Below are 24,019 nucleotides of genomic sequence, written 5' to 3' on the forward strand. Positions count from 1 at the left end.
AAGTTTTAAAAAATGTTTTAAAATAATGGTGATTAATTGAGTATATGACTTCAAATTTTCTAACTCAATGGTTTTAACAATGCAATGATACAAGCTCAGTTATTTAAAATGTATATTATGTGGATAGAATGTTTGAAACCATGCACCAAATAACCTCCATATGATATTCCCTGTCCTACATTTTTGGATACTGATAACATTTTATGGACAAAAAAACTGCCTCAAACATTAAACGAAGTTCAGTCAATCATCTTTATTACTCACTTCTATAGAATTTTCAGGAATATCTTATCTAAATGCGAGTGGTTACAAAAATAAAGCACATCTTGAGGAAAAATAACAGACACTCATATAAATGTTGGGTAAGAAAACTAAAGGAGTCAACACTTGTTATCACTTTGCTTTCATCATCATTACACACTGCTAGTCAGTGCTGGATTTGGGTATAACCCCAACCGGAACTGAATAGCGGCACCTAATTTTCTACTGCTCGAGTTCCTGCACCTTATATAGAATATTTAGTTCAAAAGTATTATGGACTTCCTGCACCTTAACAGTACCAGCACACAAAATGAGTACTGACACCTATTTCAGTCCAAGTCAAGCACTGTTGCTAGTTTATCAACATTGTGAGGAAACTTGATCAGTGGTTTAAAGTACTGAAGAAAAAAATACTTGGGTATGTGTATAATGACATTCCTATTTATATTTGACTACTTTTACTCCACCACATTCCTAAAGATATGTACTACTCCCATACATTTACCCCAACACCCAAAATAAGACTGTGGCACATAATTCTATTCTGCCTCAGCATTTTGAATGCTGAGGCAGGATAGAATTATGTGCCACAGTCTGTCAGTAAATAAATAAAAAAAACAAGAAAATCGAGCCGTCTGGTTTGCTTAATATAAGGAATTTTATGTATAGCATTGACTTTTACTTTGTACTTTTACTCAAGTATGAACATTTAGTACTTCTTCAAGTACTTCTACTTCAAGGGTGACGGTTGCTTGAGTAATTTTTCATTGACTTATCTTTACTTTTACTCAAGTAGGACGATTTAGTACTTTTTCCAACACTGAACATGACACATTTCACAATCACATTGAATTCAATGAGGCTACATGTTTGAACACAGACATAAAAATATACTGATGGTCAGTTCAGAAAGACTGTTGTTGATCATAATTATTTGAGGTTACAGATGTATATCAACTGATGATCAAACAATGGTGAACACGCACAAAGACACAGGCAGGCACACTCATCTGATGGGTCACCATAAACAAACACTCCATGCTTCCATTATTTTGTCCCTTCACTGTAGGTCTGTAAATGCACAAATTGAGGACCGTTGGTATTAGTCCGTCTATCAGTTTGAATGAGCTCTCTAGTCAAAGTGGTATTTCACACGACACACACAATTTACTACATTCCCCTATGCGTTTGTGCATCCAAAAGTTATTTCATGACCTTTTGTAAACAGTTGTGAACTGCCCTCCACTGTAAACGGAAGTACCTCAAAATGTGAACACTTTAGGATTGTTAAGTCAAACTCTTCCTATCTGAGTAAGGGTGGCCCAAGAACACGGAGTAAAACATATCCCACTTACACCACTGACATGTTTACTTAGAAAAGCTATACTGTCAAATTCATCTCTGTTGAATCGATACATTGTGCCGATGTAGAGCATACTGAAAAGCTGAAAAATAAAATCACTAATGCTAAAATAATATGGATGAGATGTAGAGTAGTTGTCCCCTCTGTTGCATTGTCTTCTGGGTACATAGTCAGGAGGTAAAGTGTTCAAAAAGGCAGTCGTTCTCTTCCTAACGTCCTTAAGCCTCATCATGCTATCGCTTTTGCTTCAGGCAGGAATGCTTCCCAGAACTTTACGTGCTAGATCCAAGAGGGAGAAAAGTGAAAAGAGAGCACATCAATATGATGGAGTATAAAGGCCAACATTTCAAGCAAACAGTTACATGAAAACACACACATTTGAAGAGATTTAAAAAAATATTAAAAAAATGAAAAGAGTACAGATTACCCGCTGTTGAGACTGTAGAAGAGACTCCAGATATTTCACTATCTGGCTTTTGAAGTCCTTGGACTTCTCTTTCTGTTAGATGGAGGGGAAGAAAATAACTGTCAGGTAGATTTTCTCATGCAAAACTATCCTGAATACGGTAGCACGATGTTGCTCGAATGCAAAAAAATAAATAGCCTTTACCTCAAACCTGAGGAATTCCTTACGAACGGTTACAGAGATCCTGTCAAAATCCCTCTCGTACTGAGTGACTTTACCCTCCCACTGTGAAAGACATGAGGGGAATAAGGAGAGTTTAATGTGGAACTAGAAGTCAAAGCAATACCACCTCCCTTTAAGCATGCATTAACACAGTGCTGGCTCCTGTACCTCAGTGATCTCCTCTTTGGCCTGTTGTAGTTTGTCAGGCTTGTTGGCCCACAGAAGCTTTGCCTCAACCTCCCTCTTCTTCTGCAGGGTGCTCTGAGCCTCCTGCCAGCGCTGCCACGTTTTCATGCGCTGCTCAAAACAGCCCTGAGGACAACATAACGAGAGTGCCCAAATTAAGCGCACAGCACGAGTTCAGACCAAAATCTGCACCACATCAATTTCACATCGAGGGCACACAGATTCTAGCTAGTAGCTACCCAGTTTAGCACCAAAGATAGCAACGTTTGCACTAATCTTCCATTGACATTTTGGATTTACTCATCCAGTTAATGTAGTCGTAGCGTTCTATTTAAAATTCAGGCCATAGAATGAAGTTTCCGTACCCTGACGGCCCCTAGTAGGCGGATGTAGAATGAAGTTTCCGTACCCTGACGGCCCCTAGTAGGCGGATGTAGAATGAAGTTTCCGTACCCTGACGGCCCCTAGTAGGCGGATGTAGTCGGCCAGCAGCTCGGCCAAGATGAAGAAGTCGCTGGCCGCCTGCTCCTGGTGTAGCGTCTCCATCTTGTCCTCCACCTCGGCCAGTTGGGAGAGGGCCCGGGACAGAGCTGTGTTGTCCTCCGAGTTGCCCAGCATGGCCATGCTCTTGGCGAACACTGCTGTGTTCCCGCAGAGCTCTGACGAAACAACAGATATACCAGGGTCACAAATAAAAAGAAGGTCTGCTTGACAGCTCCAATCTTATCAAAAGGGTTTTAAAGCAGACATCTCTTTTTTCTGTGAATCTCACCCTTTCTGTGGTTGACCAGGGAGTCCACCACCGCATGGAGTTTCCTCAGCTGCAGCTCCTCGCTCTCCACCTCCTGCAGTTTGTTGTCAAACCACTGGAACACAAAGCAACGTGGGAGGTACGATCAGGAAACCAATCTACATCAATTCAACTAATTTGAATGACAAAGGGGACGTGTCGACCCAAAGCTTTACAGAGGCATACGCATCCCGTTTAGCAGACAGTAAAGAAAAATATCATATTTTTACAGAAAAAAAAATGCAAAAGCTCCAACATTAATTTAGATAACTGACTTTACTGCTATGATTTCTTGTTTGGCATTTGAGTAAATCAACCAGAACAGTGATGGTCTTACAGCATCCGAGTCACTGATCTTGATGGTCATCTTACTGACAGCATCTGATGCTCTGTTGATCATCTTCAGGAAGCCAGCTCCACTCAGTGTGTGTGTACCCACCGCCCTAGGCAGCTGGAAAGAGACACACATGCACGCAGACACACACACGCACGCAGACACACACGCACGCAGACACACACGCACGCAGACACACGCACGCACACAGACACACGCACACACACGCACGCACGCAGACACACGCACGCAAACAGTGAACAAATTAATGCATGATTCCAGTAGTCTGTGACAGTATTGACAGCTAATGACTTTAGAGCACCTACCTCATCTCTTTCCAGGAACTCTCTGACATCAGGGTCTTGTAACAGGGACGGGTGACACACTACTCTCTGCAGGTACCTAGAAAATCCCACAAATATAAACGGGCTAGACTACAGGGAGGAAACAATGCAATGCCTGCCATAGCAATGAAGATACAGCAATACATTCTTAACAAAAGCAAAGGAATATGACAAATATCAACAGGCTAATATAAAACACAATCTGAACATGATACTTCACCGTGCTGTACATGCAAAGTCTGAGTACAATAATGGTAAAAGGTGCTTCTTCAGGTTCTACCTCTCCAGAGCCGCTCTCCTCCTCTCCACAAAGTCAGCCGAGGAAGAGTCATCCTTTCCCACCTTCACTTTGGTCATCCCTAGGGAGTCAAGACATGGTGTTACTAGTGTCTTTCTGTATTTCATGTGCCGTGATCAGTACACTGCACCTGTGAAATCTACCGGGTTTGCATACTATGCCAGCAACCAGGTTTTTGAAACTGGCTGGCAGACATGAACTGACAAATGTAGTTCCTTACCCACAACGCTCTTCTCTGGTGGTGGAGGGATGATACAGCCGTTCAGGGAGTGCTTCACCGACAGCTTCTCATACAGCCCAAGGAAATCACTGAACCTCCTCCACACCGAGAATGTCCTGTTCCTGAACATGGGTAATGTAGTCTAGGGGGTGGAATTAGTGAGGCTTAGTATCAGTTTGCGCAAGAAAAAAAATCAAAGTTCTGATTTCATAGAGGACACTGGCAGAAGTAGGCCTACTCAACACAAGCAGAGTAATTCCTTCAAATTGTTCATGATCACAGTGCAAAGAATATAAAAAATGGTTTGGGAGTACTACTATATACATGACCAAAACCAAAACGAGTTGTTTAAAAAGTCCTGATTTTGCTGCTGCAGAAGTTACATACCCGAGTGGACACCTTGTAGGCCATGTAAGCGTTCATGCCATCTCCTAAAAGGGAAAATCAAATTGTCAGGTTACAGAGGTTGACACAGTTTAGTTTACAATATGAAATCCGAGAGACGGGAAAATGACACACAAACTGTAAAAAAATATATTTTAAAAACAGGCATATCCTGGCTACAACCCTCCAGGACCAAGCGTGAACAACATTTAAAAACTAAACTGAGGTAAAGAGGTTTCAAGGATCTGGTCCTGGTCCGTATTGAGCTCACGGCATCTTGTGTATCCATGCTGTTCTGGTTCTTGTCGCAGCTAGCTAGCATGCCTGTCGGCTTCTGTGAGGCTTTGATATTCCATCTTCTGTTGTCTTTGTTGTGTTCTTCCCATTCAAATTGACAAAAACAAAACTCTCAACTTGCCATGTGTAGCTAAAGCTATAGTTAGTTCTTGCTATATTGATAGCCAATATTAGACTCCTAACCCTCAAAGTTGCTTGGACAAGCAAGAAAACACTCCCTCACCCAGCGATGCCATCTTGGCTTCCTACTTTAAAAACTCAACTCAATTGAGAGGAAGATGAGATAATTACATCATAGCTTCCATGGACTCAACCACAATACACACGTCCAATGCTTCTAAAATGGTTGCTAAACATCAGTTCAAAGATAGTGAGAGAAAAAATATTCCTTACCAATTTTCTCTGGATTGGTGACAGCAACCTCCATGTCAAAGCTGTCCTCATCTTTTTCCTCTTCCAGCTGAATTGGTGGAAATAAGCTGGTGAACAACAAGACTTCGGGGAAATTACACTTACATTTACTGTTATTATTATCTCTCTTTTGCTGCATATGATGAAAACATTTGGGGTTTTGCTAGTCTCATAAGGTCAGCAGTGTTCCCCATCCCCTATATCTGTCTTTTGAGGGCTGATAATAATTACGTTATGGCATAATGGCCCTCCAAAGCAACGAGCAGCAGACAACAACATATTACATTAAACTAAACTGTGGAGGAATTTGTTGGGCATGTCCTGTTGTAGCCTACCTGCTCCATAGACCTGGGTTGTGTTGCTGATGTCCTGTTGTAGCCTACCTGCTCCATAGACCTGGGTTGTGTTGCTGATGTCCTGTTGTAGCCTACCTGCTCCATAGACCTGGGTTGTGTTGCTGATGTCCTGTTGTAGCCTACCTGCTCCATAGACCTGGGTTGTGTTGCTGATGTCCTGTTGTAGCCTACCTGCTCCATAGACCTGGGTTGTGTTGCTGATGTCCTGTTGTAGCCTACCTGCTCCATAGACCTGGGTTGTGTTGCTGATGTCCTGTTGTAGCCTACCTGCTCCATAGACCTGGGTTGTGTTGCTGATGTCCTGTTGTAGCCTACCATAGACCTGGGTTGTGTTGCTGATGTCCTGTTATAGCCTACCTGCTCCATAGACCTGGGTTGTGTTGCTGATGTCCTGTTATAGCCTACCTGCTCCATATACCTGGGTTGTGTTGCTGATGTCCTGTTGTAGCCTACCATAGACCTGGGTTGTGTTGCTGATGTCCTGTTATAGCCTACCTGCTCCATATACCTGGGTTGTGTTGCTGATGTCCTGTTGTAGCCTACCTGCTCCATAGACTCAGGTTGTGTTGCTGATCGTGTAAGTGACGGGGTGAATTCAGCTCCAGAGGACTTGGCTGTGGTGCTGGGGTTCTCCATGGACAGCTCCACCGAGACCTCTGAGGGGACGGGGACGGAGGGAGCAACATATAACATAAGCAAGGACGTCACAGGGAGATGAACCAATTCTGCTTTTCAGTCTAGTAGGGGTAATAATAAAAGGGGAAAATGATAACATACCTGCAAATAGATCATTCTCATTGTCTGAATGGACACCGTTGGACTTAGAGGTTGTGATGGAACTGTTGACAGCGGTGCTAGTTTCTGCTTCACTGAAGAGGTCAGCTGGTTCTTCACCATTGGCTGTGTCAGGCTGAAAGGCCTCTGCAACAGGGTTGCTCTGAAGGGTAATACAACAATATCAATAAAGAGTACAGCACTTAGAATTGAGGGTATTAAAACAGGTCACTTTTTTAGTGCCGGCGTTTAAACCTTTCACATACAAGGAGAAGCACAAACCACAATATTTGTGTGGGGTGGACTTGGGTTATCAGTGAAAAGGGGCCAGGTCAGTTGATTGTGACAAAGGCAATTATAAAAAAAAAAAAATGTAACTTCGTATTCATCTCCAGCACCAGCTCGACATCAACATATGAAAATGGTGCATTTATGTTTTGAAGTAAAAGAGATAGGAAGATGTGTTTTTTGACTCAAAAACATATAAACCCACCATGTTCACATGTTGATGTTGTGGTGTTGGAGATGATGAATTTAGTGTTGGAAAATAGTGAATTGTCCCTTTAGTTATGTATTACAATGATGCAACAGAATACATAGGCCTACATAGCCACATGTCCATTACTATCAAACTAATTTTTGTCAAAAAATGAAGGTGGGGGTAACTGGTCAAGTGTAGACTGATGTCCACTATGGGATTTGAAGACAATTTCTCATCTTTTCCTTTATTTGGGTGGAAACAAGTGTATGTCCAACTGAAGTTAGATATATAGATATTAGTAGAACTAGCTAGCCAACGTGCAGTGAAGTTGTAAAAATAGAACCGATTTAACAAGCTAGTTAGTTACATTATCAGCTGCCCCGGTCCTGGACAAGAGTGAGGTCAACCATTGCCCAGATGGGCTAAAATCAAAACAGAATTCGCCACCTTGGCTAGCTACACCTGTGTGAAGCTAGCCACACTAAGGATTAGCAACAATCGTGGAATTTGCGGTTCAAAATAAAAGTGCCCCATTAAAAGAGATTCAAACGAATACAAATAGTGGAATAATGCCATATTTGGACTAGTTAATGGTCGGATGTTATACAGATTCAAGACAATAATTAGTTAATTTGACCCAAAGCAATACAAATCAGTTGAAATCGCACTGTGGATGTATTAGACTTTAGAAATGCATTTGTGGCATACTTATATGCACTGTACAGCCTAACCTAAGGATGTTGCACCCATGAAATAGGGTATCAGCCTATTGAGTGACACTCACAGAACACAACTGTGTAGCGTTTACACACATATTAGCGTTCTGTGAATGTCACTGAGTAGGCTGATACTCCATTTCATGGGTGCAACATCCATAGGTTAGCCTGTACATAGTCTCTACGAATCCGAGCGTGGCAGACTCTTCTCTCATCTCTAACATGTAGGCTCACTTTTTGTGAACAGTCATAAGACAAGTCAGAACGTTGAATAAACTTAATTTAAACATACTTTACCTGATTTTCTCCTCATATAGGCGGTAATCCGAGACAGACTATCCACAGAGTAGTGTTATTAACCCGACTTTCAGTACGCTGGTTTGTATATCTGGTTTTTATTTCCAATACTGACGCAATTCGCATGACTTGGACAATATATCAACAATGGCCGAGTTCAACCGAAGCATAGACAGGACCATGTTCGATTACATTCGGCTATTGTTTACATATTGTGCATCACGTGAAATGCTAAGGAGATGGAAAATACAAGTGACAGAAATTGACAGGTGCTGGAAAAAGTTGTGGAAATCAAATGTCCACAGTAAATAATTGTTTACTTGACTTTTTGCTGCGCCGGTAGGTTCTGCACGGACAACCGGTAAAGTAACCTCATATCATTTTATTCAACATTTTAGCTTGCATAGATTTGCATATTTTTTTTACAGCGATTTCTTTCAGACGGATTATCCATGGGAATAACCATGGTAACTGTGATGTTTAGGCAAGGCTGTAGAATTAAATATAAGTATGCCCACAATGCAATTCTAGTCTAATACATCCACAGTGCGATGTCAACTGATTTTTACTTTGTGTCAAAACTAATTATTGTCTTTTGTTGAATGTGTAAGAACATTCCTACATTGTTTAGCATTATCTAGCTAGTCCAAATTTAGCACGTTTCCACTATTTGTATCACTTTTATTTTGAAAGCGAACCAAAAATTCCACTATTATGGTTAATCCTTTTTGTGACTAGCTTCACACAGGTAGATATCTAGGCTGGAGTGCAGCGCTTAATAAATTAGTAATTGTTTGAGTGAGTGCAGCTTGCTGACTGCAATCAAAAAACAAAAGGAGTTAACGTCAGTAAGCTATCTAATGGATTGTACCAGAATGGAGACTTGAAGAGTTGTGCTTGACAGGTAGCTAGGTAATGTTAGCCTAGCTAGCTGGCTAAACTCCGTTCTGTAGTGTACAGGGCTACTAGCTTAGCTAACATTAGCATGCTATGGAATGGTGTACAGATCAGGTTTCAGTCAGGACAAGCTGTAGCTGGTATCATCTGATATGCCTAGTGCTTACATTGCCAACGAATATATCCTCCCCTTCGTCACTGTCTTCATCTGCCATTTCGGAAAGTGGGTCTTGGTTCTCTGCTCCAGGGAGAGGAGGGGGATTCCGCCGTGAGCTAGCCGCCATGTCTGTGATGATACGTCTCTAAACGGAAGTTGACAAGTGCAAAGTACTGTCTGGAGCGACACCTGCTGGTGATTAAACGGCAACGCGTTTAGGAACGTCACAGGCCTCTATTCTTTCTACTGTACTGTGTGACCAACTGTAAATGGTGCTGGAAATAGCAATATAATGAAGCACCTTGTATAAAATATCTAGCCTATATAATGTATTTCAACCGCCATTCTGTATTATATGTGATGTTTTTTAATTACCATGTGGCGCCAGGTGTTAGGTTGGGCATGGGTTAAAGTGGCTTGGTCAGAGTTTTTAAAAATACACCTCTACCTTCTCCTTGAATTAATCACTAATTTGGACAGATGAAAGCGAAGGTCCTTATACCCTTCACTAATCCAGTCATGTGTTATCAGTCACAACTTATATGAAGGACTCAAAGAAGCATGTATTTAAAAAGTATTCTGACAGAGACATAAGGAAATGAGGCTGTGAAAGAGATCCTCTATATGTATTTGTTAGGAGAGAAACTCCCTCTGTCCCCTAGAGTCCTGACAAATTAAGTTTGATAGCTATATAAAAACAAAGGGAACAATAGCTCCAAAGCATTGGCTATGTTTTGTGTTTGTATGGTTTTTAATAAGAGGAAATACATTCTCTTCCTTCCATGTGTATCTTCATATGCCCATCAGTGTACTGTTGTCTAAAGCATTTGACACATATATGACAGCAATATATTTTCTCCTCTTTTGTCTATCTTGATATTTTTTATCAAGGTTCTTGTTTTGGAAGAGTTTGCCACAGTCATGGCAACAAAGTAGTTTCTCTTCAGTGAATTGACTGGTGGCATTTTAGTGGTTGATATGAACCATTTTCGACACAGAGCACAAAATGCTTTTAAGACTTGAATTTCTGGTGTAGCATGAACCACATTCATTGCAGCAAAACGGTTTCTCCCCTGTTTGAAATGTCGTATGCTTGACCAAATGTCCGCTCTGACTACAAGGTCAAGGCCGTACTGACCCGTGGAGAATGGACACCAAATTAAAACGGATGCATTTTGGTCCGTGTGGAGTGTGTGACGCGAAACGCCTGCTCTTTTCTAATTCGCTAAACGGATGGTTACGTATCCTTCGGCCCGTCCAAAGTTCAACTCATATATTTTTGTATGTGAAAAATGGATTGAAATTGTATGGTTATGGACGCGTCATCTCCGCTGACCGTCAACGTACGACTTTCGGTTTCTCCATTGAGAAACCGGAAAGAACTCAAAGGGCCAGTCTGGCCTCGCCCTCAATGAGTTTCCACTTTATTCGCATTGATGTGATTTGTCACCCGTGTGAGTCGACATGTTTAACCTCGTGACTGAAGGATTTGCCACATCGTTTACACCGATATATTTTTTTACCTGTGAATTCTATGATGAATTTTCAAATGACTGGCTTTAGAAAAGCTTTTGCTGCACTCTTGACATCTGTATGATTTCTTCCCTGTGTGAGTCCTCATGACCGACCAGGTTTGTCTTGCCGATGAAGGATTTCTCACGTTCTAAGCATTTATATGTGACCAACCCCATTAATAGATGTAATAATTGATAGGTAAACTATTGTTATGCTAGCCAAGTAATGTTGGGGGTTAATATAGAATTACCTGGTGAAGTTAAGATCAATAGATCAAATTAGACTGTCCTCGATTTTCAGATGAGTTTCAAAGGAATAAAACAATTTAATTTTCATTCATTTGCATAGAATGTGCTTTAAAAAGTCACCATGCGTGATGTCATTCAACAACAACCCCCCCCCCCCCCCCCCCCATTAACACTTATGTCACTGAGCTTCACAGAGAACTGGATTTACTGCCGAGAGTCACTGGTTCGTTCTGATACTGTTCTTCAGCCCCATAAATGTGCACATCTTTTCACCTGCATGCAGCTCACGTATTCCACTGGCTTGGTTCATTTACAATGTAAAAGCGATTAACCTCCTTGGGCTGGCTTGGTTCATTTACAATGTAAAAGCGATTAACCTCCTTTGGCTGGCTTGGTTCATTTAAAATGTAAAAGCTATTAACTTCCTTTGGCTGGCTTGACAAGTTTATGTGGATTTCTTTTAGTTCATTTAAAAAAAAAAGGCAAGTTTGGCTTGACTGGCTGCAAAGACATTGCTAAGCGTATTTTCAGATCTAGGACCAGGCTAAGTGAACACGTCTAACGTCTCTTTGATCTAAGCGGCAATGTCTCCTCAGGTCCCCCTTCCTCCATTGACAATCACACTCCAGCCTATATATAGTTGACTCTCAGTATATGAAAGTGTTACCTGTGCCAACAGGTCAATGACTGGTTACTGGTATTAAGCAGAGCTACAGTAAGTAGTATAGAGAATAAGTAAGGCAAGGTGTGTACATCAACCTGATCCTAGAGCATTTCCTATTTTTCTGTACGTAAATCCTAGACGTTATAACGCCCATCCATCCACCTTTTGTTTTTACCTTAAGTAACCACCTGTCTTGTGTTTCCATACAAACGTAACATATACTTATTGTCCCGGATTTCCATGTACGCTGTTACACCGAGGCTATGAAGGCAGGCATGTACGACAAACACACACAACCAATAAAATACGACATGCATGACAAAACAGACAAGTAGAAGCTTCAACTTTGTTAGTATTCATAATAGTTGGATACACAATGTATAAGAGCACCAATAAAAATAAAAAATAACTTTTTCTCAAACATTTTTTTTTTTTTTTAAGCCACAGAATATCCTACAGAATGCAAAGAGATCTCTGTACAGAAACAAGCAACAGAATACCTCAGCAGCACAGTAAAACCTGCCGCTCAATTTCATATCTCAAAAACAAATGACCATTAAAACAAGACCAGCTGCCTGCTGCTAACCTAGAACACTACTTTACAGAAACATCGCTTTTATATTTAAAACACAAGATATGGAAGATTTTTTTTTTTTTTTCAAAAATTGTGAAAAAGTGCAATATAGGCTTGACTGTCTACAACTTAATAGGTTATTCCCAACGGGTTTAGCGTCCTGTCTTTTTCCTACGGTCCACTTTCTTTTTTCTTTTTAATTTTTTTTATACATGTTCCTTTTGTATCCATAAGTAAAATCTCTTACAGTTATATTGACATTCATGATGATGTACATTATGAGAAACATGGTATTCACAAAAGTAGAGCATGTAACTAGGATTGCAATTACATTTCTTTGGGTAAGAGGGCAGATGAAAAACTAGCTTCTTACATTATCATATTTAATTTTTTTTACATTGGAATTGTGTACAGAACAAGTTTATTTTTTCTTCATACAAAACAAACTACATGTAAAAAAAAATCTGAATCTGGGAGTCCCATTCAATAGGCCAACATCGTTGCAAGTAGCATTTAAAAAGAGCGATGAAGCAGTGTTTCTTTAAGAGACCTCAGATAACAGTAAACACTTATCCTTGATTGAAAAACCTGGTTTTCACATGACAGAGAGAGAGATAAAGAGCAAAAAACAGACCTCTTCAACCAAATATTGGCTCTTGGAAACAAGACATCCATTTCAAAGCACTTTCATATGATATATTGCCATTCCATTGAAACGACTGACTGGGTAGGATGTGTGATTGCAGGGTGAGGCACTCCGAGTCCAGCAGCCTCTGGAGGGTTCATGTCCCACAGATGGTTCTGAAAGGTCACCAGCTAACAAGCCCTACTACTTGGCACTCCAAGGCCAGGCTGGCCTGAGAGTGGTGATGCTGCGTGTCAGAGGGATCACAGTGTAACTGGAAAACGTCCACAGAGGGCACAGTCATCTCCAATGTAAACGTACGGACACGTTTCGTAAGGCTTTCTGAAACGGAGCTCCCACAAACAAAAAAAGACTGAACATTTCAATGTATAAAGGGGCAACACAATGCCAGAGAACGCAATAAACCATTCCAATGTAATGTACTAACACGCAAGGCATCTCCCCACAAGATATGAAAAGTGAGCGTTTCAGGGGCTATTTTGTCACTCTCCTCCCAAATAAAATGAAATGATTGGCTAGGCTGGGGGGGGGGGGGGGGGGGGATAGAATGAGGCCGTTTAAAAAAAACATATGTACATATCTATACGGATATGTAAAAAACATACATGGCATATTAGAGAATAATAAGAGACTTGGCACAATATATAACACAGAGTAGGGAAAACAGACGTCATTGGATCAAAATGATAGCTATAAAATTACCGCTTTTATGGAAATGCAGGGGACTGTTGTCCAACGTTCACTTCACTGAAACAGGGCAATAGATATACAAAAACGCACAAATAAGTGACACTAATTAAACAAACACTGTGTTTAGATTGTGTTTCGTGAGCACCAACATGAAATACCGGCATATTTGACTCTTCCTCTTGACTTGGAATCACAATATGATGTCTGTCGGAACGGTCTCCCCGGGAACCATAGGAGCGGTCTCCCCGGCAACCATAGGAGCGGTCTCCCCGGCAACCATAGGAGCGGTCTCCCCGGCAACCAAAGTATGAGAGCAACCTTGTGATGCATTTCAGTTTGTGTGCTGAGAAAATTCACAATCTTCTGGTTGAAAGCGACCAATGTTAGATATCGTCTCTGAGAATGTTTCTTCATAAAAAGGTGAACTGTCGCTTTTTAAAATGGCCATCTCCTTCCTGAGACTGAGCAAGGTAAGCCAAAAGTTGAAAAGTTTCAGTTGAGATTTTTTGTTTGTCTTGAGTGGGGTGTGTAAGATCCATTTACGGTATCCATTTTGTACCGGGGCATCGGGCTCCCAGTTTGCTGAGGGCTGGCAGTGTGTGTGTTCCTGCCTGTGTGTGTGTGTCTGCTTGTATGTGTGTGAGCAGCGTAATGAGTGGGCGTGTGGTTCTCAGGCTGTGGTTATAGCGTTTAGGTCCTTCATCAGGTCCTCTAGGTGGGCCATCTCCTCTGTCAACTCATCAGGCTCGTAGCTCTGAGGGAAAGGAACAGGGTTACTGCGGGGAGCAAGGGAGGAACAGGAGGGGAGGGAGGCAAGGACCTGGGGAAGGGAGAGGAGAGGGTCAGTTTGTTTTTGGAGGGGGTGGGAGTAATGAGGTTTACAAAATAAAGGGTGGGTGGGGAATTGGTCAATGGGACTGCAGCATGAAGCCAAGTCCAAGACAAACAAAGCAGCATCAACAGCCAACCAATATGTTAAGGCATTGAAAGGGGGCAAGACATCAATGTATGTGCAAAACCATTCCAATGAGTTAAGGGGAATTATCATGGGCAAAACCATTCCAATGGGTTAAGGGGAATTATCATGGGCAAAACCATTCCAATGGGTTAAGGGGAATTATCATGGGCAAAACCATTCCAATGGGTTTAGAGTAAGTATTAGAAATTGAATGCAATAATATCAATGATCACAAGCAGCCAACGATAACACCATAAAACAGTGAGGGAGGCAACAAGTTGCAAAGAATAAAGAGAGAAAAGAAACAGAAATGTGATTAATATCCATGTCAATGTCATTTAGGATTGTGTCCAAAAAGAAACATGACATGCTCTTGGAATAAATTCACTAGTTCAATGGGTTTGATTGATCTATGACCAGTTTTTACCCCAACATGACATAGTAATTCATGTGTACTTCCTGTATTTAAAGTGTGTGTAAACTACAATAACAACCAACATTACATGATATGCCAGCTGATTTAACAGTCATAATCAGACATTGGCATGTTGTAGCCTTTCTACACTAAGACCTGGGGGGAGCAGTACTCACACTGTCTACATCCTCCAGCATCTTGCTGGTCTCGGGCACGTCTGGCGCACTGGGCACCGTGACTGACATGGGGGGGCGGACCCTGCCCAGGGTGCCGATGGAGGCTGTCTTTACTGAGTGGAGCTGGGGCCCTGAGATACAGATGGAGAGAGAGACCGAGATACAGACAGAAAGAGAGACAGAGACAGGACAGACACAGTTCCAAAGGGATTGATAGTTAGAGGGAATCACAAGTCATCTTCATTAAATGTGTTTCCTTTCCTTTCTCAAGAAGCTCTACCAACAGTGTATGTTCATCTGCAGTTTGGGAGTGTAAAACATGTACAGAAAACTGCCCAAATAAAGGAAACACTTGAGTAAATGAGGGATACAAAGTATATTGTAAGCAGGTTCTGAGTTAATTAAGCAATTAACATCCCATCATTCTTAGGGTGTCTACAGTTGCCTGTTATTTTGGCTACCATGGATGGAAGAAGAGATCTCAGTGACTTTGAAACAGGTGTATCAAAGGAGCATAGGGTGTGTGTGTGTGTGTGTGTGTGTGTGTGTGTGTGTGTGTGTGTGTATGTGCGTGTGTGTGTCAGTCACCGGATCTCAACCCAATCCAACACTTATGGGAGATTCTGCAGCGGCACCTGACAGCGTTTTCCACCATCAACAAAACACCAAACTATTGCATTTCTAGTGGAAGAACGGTGTCACGCCTCCCAGGTGGCACTGTGGTCTAAGGCACTGCATCGCAGACCTAGCTGTGTCACCAGAGATTCTGGGTTCGAGCCCAGGCTCTGTCGCAGCCAGCCGTGACCGGGAGGTCCATGGGGCAACGCACAATTGGCTCTATGGGAGAGAGAGTTTGGCCGGCAGTGATGTCCTTGTCTCATCGCGCACTCCTGTGGCGGGCCGGCCGCAGTGCACGCTGACCGGGTCGCCAGGTGTATGGTGTTTCCTCTGACACATTGGTGCGGCTGGCTTCCGGGTTGGATGTGCGTTGTGTCAAGAAGCAGTGCGGCTTGGTTGGGTTGTTTCGGAGGACCTCGACCTTCGTCTCTCCCAAGCCCGTACGGGAGTTGTAGCGATGAGACAAGACTACTACTAATTGGATACCACGGAATTGGGGAGAAAAAAGGGGTAAAAAAAAAAAGACCGGTGTCACATCCCTCCAATAGATTCTACAAGTGTCTGGAACTCTATGTCAAGGTGCATTGAAGCTGTTCTGGTGGCTCTTGGTGGCCCTACGCCCTATTAAGACACTGTGTTGGTGTTTCCTTTATTTTGGCAGTTACCTGTATGTGTACATACGCCTGTCCTAATGCATGGTGTGCATGTATGCATGCGAGTATGTGCTCCTCACCAGTCTGAGTAAGCAGCGGCATGCTGGGCAGGGCGGGCGACTCGAAGATGGCGGCGGGGTTGGCGGGCACGGCAAAGCTCTTGAGGGGGTGAGTGGGGCGCACGTGGGCGGTGGGGGGCTGGCCGGCGCTGCAGTAGCTGCCGCTGGCGCTGGGTTCATCGTCGGTGGCCGTGGAGTCTTGGTAGCTGCCCTCGGGTTCCGGGTGCTGGTGCTCGGCTTGGCAGGGGGGCTGGGCCTGGGGTGGGAGGGGCTCTGTGCTGGGGGTGTTCCTCACCGACTCTGCAGTCACAAAAGGAGTGTGGGGGGGACAGGTCAGTGGATGGTGTGTTTGAGACAGTATGTGTATAGCCTGGGTTCTAGAGTGGTTGTGTCCATAAATAAGAGGCGATAGTATCAACGTCAGGATGAAGCCTGATGAGTTTGGTGGAAAATATGGAATAAATGTGTTATCAAGGTTGTTTGGTTCTGCAACACTCAAAGGTGTCATGACTGGTTTCATGTATTATAAATTACTATTGACCTTTATTTAACTAGGCAAGTCACACACTAATGAGTATCGGCGAGTGAATAGTGGACAAGGCCACAAGAACAATGAAATGAGACTGCTCCACAGATAAGAGGATGTGACAGCCCCACAGTGGACCCACAGATAAGAGGATGTGACAGCCCCACAGTGGACCCACAGTTAAAAGGATGTGACAGCCCCACATATAAGAGGATGTGACAGCCCCACAGTGGACCCACAGATAAGAGGATGTGACAGCCCCACAGTGGACCCACAGATAAGAGGATGTGACAGCCCCACAGTGGACCCACAGATAAGAGGATGTGACAGCCCCACAGTGGACCCACAGATAAGAGGATGGACATGAAGATGAAAGATAATGCTCCTGTGTTCTTCCTCAAAATCAGGCCAGAAAGACAGACAGAACGACCAGGTGGGCCCTTGGCGCTGCCCGCTTGTAATCCCTCCTCCATCCTGCGGGCGGCAGCGGTCTCTCACCTGTGGAGCCCACCATGTCTAGATAGGAGATGGGGGTGGCGCAGGCGTGCGGGCGCAGGTGGGCACTGCCCTGGTGGTGATGGAGGTAGCTGCGTGTCGGGGATGCCAGGCTGCCCGTGTGATAATGGTGGTGATGGTTATCAAGGGAATGGATGGGGTGAGCGCTAATCACGGCTGTGAATGGACACACACACAGAGACAACATTTAACCAGCCGTGCTGACGAAGGGATGGGGAAGCAGCGCTGTTCAAACACACACACACACACACACACACACCAGGTTCATAGTGACACCATAAAGCAGTAGTATTTAACCATACACACGTATACAATAACTCCACAGAGTGCGTCTGATGGACATTTGAATTGGCAGCATAATTTGGTAGTGAATGAATGTGTTAAACTGAAATGAGATGAAGGTTAAAATATAGAAACAGATCCTATAGAACCACATGGTGACTGTAGTGCGCTCAGTCTATTGACTGTAGTGCATTATCAAGGGAGGGAGAAACCAGCATATTCTTTTCCTTTCAGCTGAACAGTACGATAGTCTGAGTGGTAAATAATCTATTGACCTCAGTGTATTGACCAATGAGAGCACAGATCTCAAACACACACTTACGCTGGGGGGGCTGCGTATCGAAGGGCATCATCATTTTAGGCCGCATCCCCCGGCGCCCTGCCAGCGCAGATATGCTGTCTTCTGATTCGTGGCCTGCAAGTCAGAGTTTTTCCTTGATCACTATTGGTAGTGACTCTGAATGAAGAACGTCTGAAAATGTAACTAACTGTTCTTGGATTGACAGGAACAATCGAAGGATTTGGTAATCTGGCTCCTGAGAGAAATCTGTGACTCAGTCGTGAGGCTGTGTTTGGTTAGTGATGATTCTTCCCTCTAAACACAATGTATGAAATGTTAAATGTATGAAAAGCAGGAAATGTTTAGCATGACAACGACAAAGACACTGCCTCTTCAAAACACAGACAAAGGAATCCCCAAACTGACTACATCAATCTGACCTCGGTAGGAGTTCCGTCTCTGCAGCAGGCTGTTGTCCAGGCTGGGGTCCACGGGGTTGATGTCCTGCGAGGTGCGGGGGATGGGGGTGTCAGTCATCACCGGGTTGGGCTCGGGGGACTTGTCAATGGGCTTGAGCTCCAGCCGCTCGTGGTGGATCCATAGGTCTGGAGGCTTCAGGTCCTTGGAGTTTCCCTTGTACTTGTGGGAGCTGTTGGACGACTTGGAGGCAGCCCGCTTCCTATGGGTTAGAGAAGAGGAAAGGGGGGGGTTGAGATGTCAGCTGAAAAGGGGGAGGTGGATCCCTGTTAACTGTTGCAAAAGCAGCAGCTACTCTTCCTGGGGTCCACACAAAACATAATACAGAATGACATAATACAGAATGACATAATACAGAACACTAATAGACAAGAACAGATCAAGGACAGAACTACATACATATTTTTTTTAAAGGCAGACGTAGCCTACATAGCAATGCATTGACAAGCTAACAAGGTCTAATAGGGGAGCGTTATTTTGCCGATGAGGTGTTGATTTATTAGTTTTTTCGAAACCAGGTTTGCTGTTCATTTGAGCTATATGAAATGGAAGGAAGTTCCATGCAATAATGGCTCTATATAATACTGTACGCTTTCTTGAATTTGTTCTGGATTTGGGGACTGTGAAAAGACCCCTGGTGGCATGTCTGGTGGGGTAAGTGTGTGTGTCAGAGCTGTGTGTAAGTTGACTATGCAAACAATTTGGGATTTCCAACACATTAATGTTTCTTATAAAAACTATTAGCCAAGAGACTGGCATGCATAGTATTTATATCAGCCCTCTGATTACAATTAAGAGCAAAATGTGCAGCTCTGTTCTGGACCAGCTGCAGCTTAACTAGGTCCTTCTTGCAGCACTGGACCACACGACTGGACAATAATCAAGATAAGATAAAACTAGAGCCTGCAGAACTTGCTGAGTGTGGTGTCAAAAAAGCAGAGCATCTCTTTATTATGGCTAGACCTCTCCCCATCTTTACAACCATTGAATCTATATGTTTTGACCATGACAGTTTACAGTCTAAAGTAACGCCAAGTAATTTAGTCTCCTCAACCTGTTCAACAACCACACCATTAAATTACTAGATTCAGCTGAGGTCTAGAACTTAGGGAATGATTTGTAGCTAATACAATGCTCTTAGTTTTGGAGATGTTCAGGACCAGTTTATTACTGGCCACCAGCAATAAAGGGGGGGTGATGTCGGTTGAAGGGGGGGGGGGGGTGATGTCGGTTGAAGGGGGGAGGGGGGTGATGTCGGTTGAAGGGGGGAGGGGGGTGATGTCGGTTGAAGGGGGAGTGATGTCGGTTGAAGGGGGGGTGATGTCGGTTGAGGGGGGGTGATGTCGGTTGAGGGGGGGTGATGTCGGTTGAGGGGGGGGTGATGTCGGTTGAGGGGGGGTGTTGTCGGTTGAAGGGGGGGGGTGTTGTCGGTTGAAGGGGGGGTGTTGTCGGTTGAAGGGGGGGTGTTGTCGGTTGAAGGGGGGGTGTTGTCGGTTGAAGGGGGGGTGTTGTCGGTTGAAGGGGGGGTGATGTCGGTTGAAGGGGGGGTGATGTCGGTTGAAGGGGGGGTGTTGTCGGTTGAAGGGGGGGTGTTGTCGGTTGAAGGGGGGGTGATGTCGGTTGAAGGGGGGGTGATGTCGGTTGAAGGGGGGGTGATGTCGGTTGAAGGGGGGGGTGATGTCGGTTGAAGGGGGGGGTGATGTCGGTTGAAGGGGGGGTGATGTCGGTTGAAGGGGAGGTGATGTCGGTTGAAGGGGGGGTGATGTCGGTTGAAGGGGGGGTGATGTCGGTTGAAGGGGGGGTGTTGTCGGTTGAAGGGGGGGTGTTGTCGGTTGAAGGGGGGTGATGTCGGTTGAAGGGGGGGGTGTTGTCGGTTGAAGGGAGGGGTGATGTCGGTTGAAAAGGGGGAATCAAATTAAGTGGTAGGGAAAGGAAAGTGAAAGATGACAGAAGGAAAGGTAGGTGGAAAAAGGAAAGCAGACATTCCTGCTCCTCTCAGGTATTGTGTGTGTTATAACCCTGTGTTGTTGGTCTGGTATTGGCTGGGACATTAGTGACCTAAGAGACATTATTGCTACAGCGCACCAGCTCACTTTTTCTGGTGGGAGGTGGTGCGTCGTGTGCAGAGGAAGGCCCCCACAACCACCACAATGATGGTGAACGCTCCCACAGAGATGATGACGACGATGACCAGGATGTGGTTGTCCCCACTTCCTGTAATTCCTGGTTTTCCTGGAACAAAATGGACCAGAGAGGTGAGAAAGAAAATCCTATTTATCCACATAATAATTAATGTCCTCATTGGAGATCAAATAGCATATTTAACAATTAATTTGTGTGTTCATTCATTAATTTCCCATTACACTTCTTTTAGAATGATGACTAATATTTCAGACCAATAGGAGACTTGTATAAGGGGTTTGGGTTAGATTACATTTCATGAATTACTTCTGTCCCATTTTATGTGGATAGTCCCATATAGATGCTCCATGGATGGTCACACTATCAACAAACTATCTGTTGATAAGCAACTGCTTGCTAAGGTTAGGTTTAGAATGTGGGTTAAGGTGAATGTTAGAGTAAGGGTTAGAGTAAGGGTTAAGTTTAGGGCTAGGGTAAGGATTAAAGGTTCCGTTTAGGGTTAGGATAAGGGCTAGGGTAAGGATTAAAGTAAAGTTTAAGTTTAGGGTTAAGATGAGGATTAAAGTAAAGGTTCCGTTTAGGGTTAGAATAAGGGCTAGGGTAAGGATTAAAGTAAAGGTTCTGTTTAGGGTTAGGATAAGGGCTAGGGTAAGGATTAAAGTAAAGGTTACGTTTAGGGCTAGGGTAAGGATTAAAGTAAAGGTTCTGTTTAGGGTTAGTATAAGGGCTAGGGTAAGGATTAAAGTAAAGGTTCTGTTTAGGGTTAGTATAAGGGCTAGGGTAAGGGTTAAGGTAAAGGTTCCGTTTAGGGCTAGAATAAGGGCTAGGGTAAGGATTAAAGTAAAGGTTCTGTTTAGGGTTAGTATAAGGGCTAGGGTAAGGGTTAAGGTAAAGGTTCTGTTTAGGGTTAGGATAAGGGCTAGGGTAAGGATTAAAGTAAAGGTTACGTTTAGGGCTTAGGGCTAGGGTAAGGATTAAAGTAAAGGTTCTGTTTAGGGTTAGGATAAGGATTAAAGTAAAGGTTATGTTTAGGGCTAGGGTAAGGATTAAAGTAAAGGTTCTGTTTAGGGTTAGGATAAGGGCTAGGGTAAGGATTAAAGTAAAGTTTAAGTTTAGGGTTAAGATGAGGATTAAAGTAAAGGTTCCGTTTAGGGTTAGAATAAGGGCTAGGGTAAGTATTAAAGTAAAGGTTCTGTTTAGGGTTAGGATAAGGGCTAGGGTAAGGGTTAAGGTAAAGGTTCCGTTTAGGGCTAGGGTTAAGGTAAATGTTAAGTTTAGGGTTAGGATAAGGGCTAGGGTAAGGATTAAAGTAAAGGTTACGTTTAGGGCTAGGGTAAGGATTAAAGTAAAGGTTCAGTTTAGGGTTAGGATAAGGGCTAGGGTAAGGGTTAAGGTAAAGGTTCCGTTTAGGGCTAGGGTTAAGGTAAATGTTAAGTTTAGGGTCAGGATAAGGGCTAGGGTAAGGATTAAAGTAAAGGTTAAGTTTAGGGCTAGGGTAAGGATTAAAGTAAAGGTTAAGTTTAGGGCAAGGGTAAGGATTAAAGTAAAGGTTCCGTTTAGGGTTAGGATAAGGGCTAGGGTAAGGATTCAAGTAAAGGTTCCGTTTAGGGCTAGGGTTAAGGTAAAGGTTAAGTTTAGGGTCAGGGTAATGGTTAAGTTTAGGGCTAGGGTTAAGGTAAAGGTTAAGTTTAGGGTCAGGGTAAAGGTTCTGTTTAGGGCTAGGGTTAAGGTAAAGGTTAAGTTTAGGGCTAGGTTAAGGGTTAAGGTGAAGTTTAGGGCAAGGGTTAAGGTAAAGGTTAAGTTTAGGGTTAGGGCAAGGGTTAAGGTAAAGGTAAAGGGTTAGGGCAAGGGTTAAGGTAAATGTTAAGTTTAGGATTAGGGCAAGGGCTAGAGTAAGGGTTAAGTTTAGGGTTAGGGCTAAGGGTTAGGGTAAAGGTTAAGTTTAGGATCAGGGTAAAGGTTAAGTTTAGGGTTAGGGCTAGGAAAATGTTAAGTTTAGGACTAGGGTTAGGGTAAGGGTTAAGGTAAAGGTTAAGTTTAGGGTAAGGGTTAAGGTAAAGGTTAAGTTCAGGGTTAGGGCTAGGGTTAAGGTAAAGGTAAGGGTTAGGTTTAAGGGTTAAGGTAAAGGTTAAGCTCAGGGTTAGGGTAAGGGTTAAGGTAAAGGTTAAGATTAGGGTTAGGATAAGGGTTCATGTAAAGGTTAAGTTCAGGGTTAGGGTAAGGGTTAAGGTAAAGGTTAAGTTTAGGGTAAGGGTTAAGGTAAAGGTAAGGGTTAGGTTTAAGGGTTAAGGTAAAGGTTAAGTTCAGGGTTAGGGCTAGGGTTAAGGTAAAGGTAAAGGTTAAGTTTAGGGTTAGGATAAGGGTTAAGGTAAAGGTTAAGTTAAGGGTTAGGGTAAGGATTAAAGTAAAGGTTCCGTTTAGGGTTAGGATAAGGGCTAGGGTAAGGATTCAAGTAAAGGTTCCGTTTAGGGCTAGGGTTAAGGTAAAGGTTAAGTTTAGGGTCAGGGTAATGGTTAAGTTTAGGGCTAGGGTTAAGGTAAAGGTTAAGTTTAGGGTCAGGGTAAAGGTTCTGTTTAGGGCTAGGGTTAAGGTAAAGGTTAAGTTTAGGGCTAGGTTAAGGGTTAAGGTGAAGTTTAGGGCAAGGGTTAAGGTAAAGGTTAAGTTTAGGGTTAGGGCAAGGGTTAAGGTAAAGGTAAAGGGTTAGGGCAAGGGTTAAGGTAAATGTTAAGTTTAGGATTAGGGCAAGGGCTAGAGTAAGGGTTAAGTTTAGGGTTAGGGCTAAGGGTTAGGGTAAAGGTTAAGTTTAGGATCAGGGTAAAGGTTAAGTTTAGGGTTAGGGCTAGGAAAATGTTAAGTTTAGGACTAGGGTTAGGGTAAGGGTTAAGGTAAAGGTTAAGTTTAGGGTAAGGGTTAAGGTAAAGGTAAGGGTTAGGTTTAAGGGTTAAGGTAAAGGTTAAGTTCAGGGTTAGGGCTAGGGTTAAGGTAAAGGTAAGGGTTAGGTTTAAGGGTTAAGGTAAAGGTTAAGCTCAGGGTTAGGGTAAGGGTTAAGGTAAAGGTTAAGATTAGGGTTAGGATAAGGGTTCATGTAAAGGTTAAGTTCAGGGTTAGGGTAAGGGTTAAGGTAAAGGTTAAGTTTAGGGTAAGGGTTAAGGTAAAGGTAAGGGTTAGGTTTAAGGGTTAAGGTAAAGGTTAAGTTCAGGGTTAGGGCTAGGGTTAAGGTAAAGGTAAAGGTTAAGTTTAGGGTTAGGATAAGGGTTAAGGTAAAGGTTAAGTTAAGGGTTAGGATAAGCGTTAAGTTCAGGGTTAGGGTAAGGGTTAAGGTAAAGGTTAAGTTTAGGGCTAGGGTAAGGGTTAAGGTAAAGGTTAAGTTTAGGGTTAGGGTAAGG

At 43.2% G+C, this 24,019-nt stretch overlaps 2 protein-coding genes across 51 annotated transcripts in view; both read right to left on the bottom strand.

Annotated features, from left to right (window-relative positions):
• Window positions 1–238: 238 nt before the first annotated feature.
• Window positions 239–12,599, bottom strand: LOC118936594 (sorting nexin-1). The gene is made up of 16 exons (XM_090222994.1): window positions 11,335–12,599; window positions 9,205–11,289; window positions 6,650–6,809; window positions 6,416–6,528; window positions 5,499–5,565; window positions 4,812–4,855; window positions 4,425–4,566; window positions 4,187–4,265; window positions 3,889–3,964; window positions 3,566–3,679; window positions 3,211–3,304; window positions 2,892–3,097; window positions 2,421–2,564; window positions 2,235–2,315; window positions 2,052–2,123; window positions 239–1,903 (listed from the first exon to the last, which is right to left on the bottom strand). The coding sequence occupies exons 2-16, from the start codon at window positions 9,319–9,321 to the stop codon at window positions 1,853–1,855; spliced, it is 1,560 nt and encodes a 519-aa protein (XP_090079120.1). The 5' UTR covers window positions 9,322–11,289; window positions 11,335–12,599; the 3' UTR covers window positions 239–1,852.
• LOC110506206 (neogenin) overlaps window positions 12,565–24,019 on the bottom strand; it is a 216,073-nt gene continuing 204,618 nt past the window's right edge. For 8 of the 50 annotated variants that reach the window (XM_090222958.1, XM_090222953.1, XM_090222949.1 and 5 more), the window contains 7 exons: window positions 20,585–20,723; window positions 18,455–18,693; window positions 18,057–18,149; window positions 17,435–17,608; window positions 16,432–16,710; window positions 15,081–15,211; window positions 12,565–14,351 (listed from right to left, as the gene is read on the bottom strand). In XM_090222958.1, coding sequence (XP_090079084.1) covers window positions 14,202–14,351; window positions 15,081–15,211; window positions 16,432–16,710; window positions 17,435–17,608; window positions 18,057–18,149; window positions 18,455–18,693; window positions 20,585–20,723 — 1,205 coding nt within the window. In that variant the 3' untranslated portion in view covers window positions 12,565–14,201. Of the gene's footprint in view, window positions 14,449–15,080; window positions 15,212–16,431; window positions 16,711–17,434; window positions 17,609–18,056; window positions 18,150–18,454; window positions 18,694–20,584; window positions 20,724–24,019 lie in introns of all 50 variants that reach the window. The other 42 variants (XM_090222964.1, XM_090222992.1, XM_090222991.1 and 39 more) reach the window with 9 other exon arrangements.

The sequence above is a fragment of the Oncorhynchus mykiss genome, chromosome 26 (genome assembly GCF_057628025.1).
Source record: "Oncorhynchus mykiss isolate SJ-2025 chromosome 26, ASM5762802v1, whole genome shotgun sequence".
Lineage (NCBI taxonomy): Eukaryota > Metazoa > Chordata > Actinopteri > Salmoniformes > Salmonidae > Oncorhynchus > Oncorhynchus mykiss.